Below are 6,000 nucleotides of genomic sequence, written 5' to 3' on the forward strand. Positions count from 1 at the left end.
ACGCAGAACGTGGAGGGAGTGTTACTCGACATTTACCCCTGCATTAATGTCATTGCTCTCTCCCGCATCCCGACAAGCTTTCTTGAGCGGAATGAACTCTGCCACAGCCTGTGAGGTTCTGTATAATCCTCCAGCCTCTCACCTCATGCCTCCATCTCCTTTGTCACTTCCCTCCATCCCTCTGGCCTTCAGCTATGCCAAGTTCTCCCCAATGTCAAGGCCTTTACACGTGCAGCTCCTTCTGCCAGAAGACCCCTTCCCCCAGCTCCCTCTCCTGTTTCCGTGCTCAGCTTAAAAAGTAGCCCAGCCGGTGTGGCTCAGTGGTTGAGCATCAACCTACGAATCAGGAGTTCATAGTTCAATTCCTGGTCAGGGCACATGCCCAGGTTGTGGGCTCCATCCCTAGTAGGGTGCATGCAGGAGGCAGCCGATCGATGATTCTCTCTCATCATTGATGTTTCTATCTCTCCTTCTCCCTGCTTTTCTGAAATCAATAAAAATATATATTTTAAAAAATTAACCTCTTCCTAAAAAAAAAGAAAGAAATAACCTCTTCCTGGGACTGACTTGGAAGGGACTGAAGAGAGCCTTGGATAGCCTGGCAGCTGGAACCTTGGGCAGCTGTAGATTCTGTTCCTAATCTACATGGAGCTTACGAAGTGTGCACATATATAAAAATTCATTAGCTGTCCATTTAAGATGTGTAGACTTTATTGCATGTAAGTAAACCTAACAAGATGGAATCCAAAACAAACTTCCACCTCTTCCCTGTCTCCTGTTATTACAATTACTCTTGACCATGGCGTGTGCATTTCCATCCTGGCACAATAATGACATTACTTGCTTGTTTATGTGTAAATTGTATCTCCCACTAGAATGTAAGCCCCATGAGGCCAGAGCCTCTGTCTGTCTTGTTCACTGTGGTACCTTCCAGAGTACAGCATGGTGCCTGTCACACAGTAGGTATTAAAAGAAAAAAGAAAAAATCAGTGAATGGAGAAATGGGAGGATGAATAAAAAAGCTTGGGTTTAATGATGGAGAAAAAGGGGGCAGAGGAGGTCGGCCTGAGTCCAGAAGCTCCCGACTCCCGGCCCCAGCAGACAGTTTAGGGGTCTCGCTCTGTAAGCGCCAGACCAGGAGTGTGTGCCCTCCCTGGAGGCGGAGCGCCGGTCTGTCTACACCTCATTGGGGTCGTCCTGGTCGGCGTAGATGAGAAAGCCTGTGAAGAGGCTGTCGGTCCAGTAAGGGTCATAGAAGAGCCCATTCTGCTCTGAGTAGAAGATCTGCAGCCAGACCTCGTCCCCCTGCTTGAGAGCCAGGATGGTGGAGCCCGAGGCCACGTCGTGGTTGCCCGTGTTGGCGTCGAAGGTCCGGATGCGGTACTGGCCGTTGTGCACCAGGCCGATGGCCAGGTGCTTGTTGGCCAGCGTGATGTCGTAGGTGAAGTAGTAGATCCCCGGCACACTGCAGATGAACTTGCCGCTGGATGCGTTGTAGTGGCCGCCCTCGTTCATCAGGATCTTGTCAAACTTGATGGGCAGCCGCTCCCGTGGGTAGCTCTTGGTCACCGCCACCGAGAAGGCCGACCTGGCCTGGCCACTGCCGCAGCTGCAGGGGCCCGGGAGGCCCGGCTCCCCCTTCTTGCCCTTGGGCCCCTTCTTGCCCGGTGTGCCGTGCTTCCCTGGGGCACCACTCACCCCTTTGGGGCCGCGAGGGCCAGCCTTCCCAATGGCCCCGGCTTTGCCCTTTGGTCCTGGCTTGCCCCGGTTGCCTGTCCGGCCAGGTGGACCTGGAAGACAGAGCAGCTGGTGTGATGAAGGGGCCTCAGAGAACTAGCAGAGGCTGCGGGCCCTGGCGCTCCATCTTTGGAGCACAGGCCTTTGGTAATGGGAAGAACAAGAGGGCAATGGAGCCACCTGGAAATGGTTGCAAATCTGATGGTGGAACCTGGGGCACGTGTCCCAGTCCCATCTGGAAACCAGGAATGGTAATGCTTACCTTCCAGAATCATTGAGGATCAGGGCAAAACTAACATAATTCACAGCCTTTTCTTTTTCTTTTCTTTCTTTTTAAAAAAAATATATTTTATTGATTTCAGAGAGGAAGGGAAAGGGAGAAACGTCAGTGATGAGAGAGAATCATGGATCGGTTGCCTCCTGCACGCCCCCTACTGGGGATGGAGCCCATAGCCCAGGCATGTACTCTGACCGGGAATTGAACCATAACCTCTGGGTTCATAGGTTGAGGCTCAACCACTGAGCACGCCAGCCGGGCCACAGCCTTTTCTTTTCCTGCCTTCTAAGGAAGAGTCTGGTTTGTCTGGCAGAACAATCCTTCAGTGGACTGTGCTTCGATGGGCTGGTCACAGGCTGAGAAGAGAATTGGAAGAAGCCTTTGACCTCAAAACACTGATCTTAGTGTGATCGATGGGCTGTGCTTCGATGGGCTGTGCTGGTCACGGGTTGAGAAGAGAATTGGAAGCCTTTGACCTCAAAACACTGATCTTAGTGTGATCCCTGCCTAGTGCCCAGATCCCTGCACACGTGTGCAAGGGTGGTTAGTACAGTGCCGCTTCCAACAGCAAACACTGGGAACAGTGACTAATTGCCCGTTCAAAGGAAAATGATTAAAAAATGATGGTCCATCCATAAAGTGCAATTCTATGCAGGAGTTTTTGAAAACGAGGCAGATTTATGTGCACTATATGAAAACTTCTCTAAAATATCCTGTGAAGAGGAAAGAGAAGGCAGCAGAACCGTGTTTTGTTCAAAGGAAACCACAACGCTCTTTCTATACTCATTTAAGTGCTTAGAGGAGGGCCTGGCCCACAGTAAGCACACGCTAAATACACTCCGAACGCCCTGCAGAATGTTTCCTGTGGAACGCCTTTCGGTCCTTAAGACTCATGTTTCATAAAATGTGCATTTCTCTCAAAACAACATTTTTGGCCAATGATTATATAGAAAATCTTATATTCATGTCCCCTAAACTCTTACCTTCCTCTCCACTGTCCCCCCGGTCCCCGTCCTGGCCATCCTGGCCGTCTTTGCCCGGAAAGCCCATCCTTCCCACCATTCCTGAGGGCCCTGGGGCTCCTGGGGGGCCGGGGGGACCCTGGGGGCCAGGTAGGCTGCAGACAAGTTGAGGGGAGCCCTTCTGGAAATCCTTGCGAGCGAAGGCACCAAGCAGAGGGTCGGCCGCACAAGGGAGCGCACAGGCCAAGAGCATCCAGGAGATCATGGTGGTCACCTGTAGGAGGCAAGAGAGCTGTGAGCAGGTGAGTCCCACTGAGCGGACTGGGGGTCAGTTGGAAAGGCACCCAGGGGAGGAGGAGGAGGAGGAGGAGGAGGAGAGGAGGAGAGGAGGAAGCTGGGAGAAACTATATTTCTGACTCCTGCTCTCTCCTACATCACATACAAGTAGCTGGACAATGTCTTGAGTATATATATGGATGAGCTGAGCCATGGGCCCAGAATACACCTTGGAGGGGTCTTGGGGTGCAGCACTCATCATCACACCATCGAACTCTGGAGTAGCCGGACTTATGGCCCAGTGACAGCTGGCTGGGGGGAGCTGTGCACAGAGAGAAATGATCCACGGTTTCCTTCAAATATGTGGCACAGCCCGGCCGGTGTGGCTCAGTGATTGAACGTCGACCTATGAACCAGGAGGTCATGGTTTGCTTCTCAGTCGGGGCACATGCCCAGGTTGCGGACTTGATCCCTGGTGGGATGTGTGCAGGAAGCAGCCAGTCAATGATTCTCTCTCATCATTGATGTTTCTCTCTCTTTCTCCCTCTCCTTTCCTCTCTGAAATCAATAAAAATATATTATAAAATAAAGTTACAGTATGATGTAGCTGGGGTCACGCATGCTCCTCAGGGTGGCATCAGTGATAGCAGGGGTGGTAGGCAGATGGGGCGAGTGCTGGGGAAGTGTTACACTCACGATGTGCTGTTGGAAAACGGTGCCCTAGACACCCCCCAGGCCCCAGGATCCCCTCGCCTTCCCTTGCTGACTTGCTGAGAATCTTGGGAAACGAGTCGGGGGTGACTTACCAGCTGGGACACATCTGCCCCCCCCCCCAAAGAGAAACTGAATTCTTCAAGCAGGTTTGAACTGGGTTAGGAAATTGTAATTTTTGGACAAGGAAGAGAGGAAGAAAGCGGTGGGAGCCAGTCTCCCAGGCACGCTGAGAGTCCTGTGAACAGCTGGATGAAGACAGGCAGGAGAGAGGGGAGCCATGGGCTTCAGTTCCCATCCTCTCTCTCTCTCTCTCTCTCTCTCTCTCTCTCTCTCTCTCTCTCCTCCACTCTCAGTCACACATGCTGGGCAAGGGGGAGGAGGGCCTGCTGCCCCGCCCATGCCAGCCTCTGTGAACAATAGGGAGATGCTCAGTGACAGCGGGGCCAGGTCAGGCCCCAGTGTCTGGAGGGCGGAGGAGCAGGGCTCTGGAACAGGCAGGGAGCGAGGGATTTCTCAGAGCCGGAGCCTGGAGGTTCCCACCGGTGCCAGGAACTGTTTTGGAAATAAAGGCGGGGTGACTAGATTCTGGTTCCAAACCTACAGGGAGGGAGAGGAAAGTCTCCTTGGCCCCCGGGAACCTCCAAGAAAAACAAGGCTCCAAATAGTCCGCTCACAGCCTGTGCGCCCACCCTCCCGGTCTGGCCCCCCAGTCTTCTCTCCACACTGAAGGGGTGAGAAACCCTGGGGTGGTGTGCCATGGCCCCAAGGAATCCACAGGTTAACTCTTCCAGGGCCTCTTAACGAAATTCACAATCACAAACTTGGGGAGGGCCCCAAGGAATGGTCTCATCCCACCTCTTCAGTTACAGACCGGGGAGCTGAGGGACTCTCTTTACCTGAATTCTCTTATGCGAAGTTTATAATAAATCCTACGGAGGTGGAAAACGGATTGTTCCGTTTTTCAGAGGGAGAAACAGAGGCTCCAAGAACTCCAACGATTTGCCCGCAGTCACACAATCGGAGCAGTGGGGACAGCACTCGAACCCGTGTCCGAGGGGCTCTGAAGACCACCCTTCATCCACTGCACCTCGCTCCCTTCTCCCGGTGTTTCTTTCCTGTTTCATAGAAGAGGAAAGTGAAGCTCGGAGAGGCCAATTGGGTCATGTTTGCGCAACCCGTTCATGGCAGGAGTTATATTTGAACTTGGGTTTGGCTGACCCTAATGTCCACATGCTTTCCATATGTCAGCGTTTCTTTGATTTTTCCTCCTGAATTTCCCAAACTACAGAAGAGACCTTGAAGTGTGTGGCAAAGCTACACAGAGCAATAGAGAGATTTCTTTGATATTGTGTATTTTATCATTGCACACACACACACACTTTGGAAATGTAAGCTTGATGCTTTCCCCCCCTCAGGATCCCGATGCTTGGAGAGAACCTCCTGTTCTGTGAGAGATCCGCACTGGCACTGGGCTTAGCCAAGATGATGGGAGGGGGGTGGGCCGCCTCCTGGGCTCTGACTCTCCCCCTCGAGCCTCTTTGGAGTGTTAGCGAGGTAGTTCCAGGGGCTGAACCAAGAGCACACCCGGAGGCCATCAGCTCAGTCCATGCCTGGACCTGGCAAGGACCTCCCCCTGTTCCAGTGGTTCTCAACCTCCTGGCCCTTTAAATACAGTTCCTCATGTTGTGATCCAACCATAAAATTATTTTCGTTGCTACTTCATAACTGTAATGTTGCTACTGTTAGGAATCGTAATGTAAATATCTGATATGCAGGATGGTCTTAGGCGACCCCTGTGAAAGGGTCGTTCCACCGCCAAAGGGGTCGCGACCCACAGGTTGAGAACCGCTGCCCTGCTCTCTTGCTCCCCCACCGCACTCTCCCAGCTGAAGCGGAGGGATCCTTGAAAAGCACAGCTCAGCCTCATCACTTCCTGCATGATCTTACTCCACTGGCTGCGGGCTGCAAAGAGCAGTATCAGAACCCCTGAGGATGTGGCCCACGAGGCCCTACATGACCCCCCCCCCCCCCCCC

The 6,000-nt window shown here is 52.8% G+C and overlaps 1 protein-coding gene across 4 annotated transcripts in view; it reads right to left on the minus strand.

The window, feature by feature from the left end:
- Positions 1-1,005: 1,005 nt before the first annotated feature.
- The window catches only part of C1QTNF2 (C1q and tumor necrosis factor related protein 2), a 12,920-nt gene continuing 7,925 nt past the window's right edge, over positions 1,006-6,000 (minus strand). For 2 of the 4 annotated variants that reach the window (XM_005870563.2, XM_005870561.2), the window contains exons 2-3: positions 2,998-3,250; positions 1,006-1,790 (exon numbers count right to left, since the gene is read on the minus strand). In XM_005870563.2, coding sequence (XP_005870625.1) covers positions 1,177-1,790; positions 2,998-3,241 — 858 coding nt within the window. In that variant the 5' untranslated portion in view covers positions 3,242-3,250 and the 3' untranslated portion in view covers positions 1,006-1,176. Of the gene's footprint in view, positions 1,791-2,997; positions 3,251-3,481; positions 3,549-4,862; positions 5,080-6,000 lie in introns of those variants that run through there. The other 2 variants (XM_005870562.2, XM_014543170.1) reach the window with 2 other exon arrangements.

Source organism: Myotis brandtii, unplaced genomic scaffold, assembly GCF_000412655.1.
Source record: "Myotis brandtii unplaced genomic scaffold, ASM41265v1 scaffold32, whole genome shotgun sequence".
Taxonomy (NCBI): domain Eukaryota; kingdom Metazoa; phylum Chordata; class Mammalia; order Chiroptera; family Vespertilionidae; genus Myotis; species Myotis brandtii.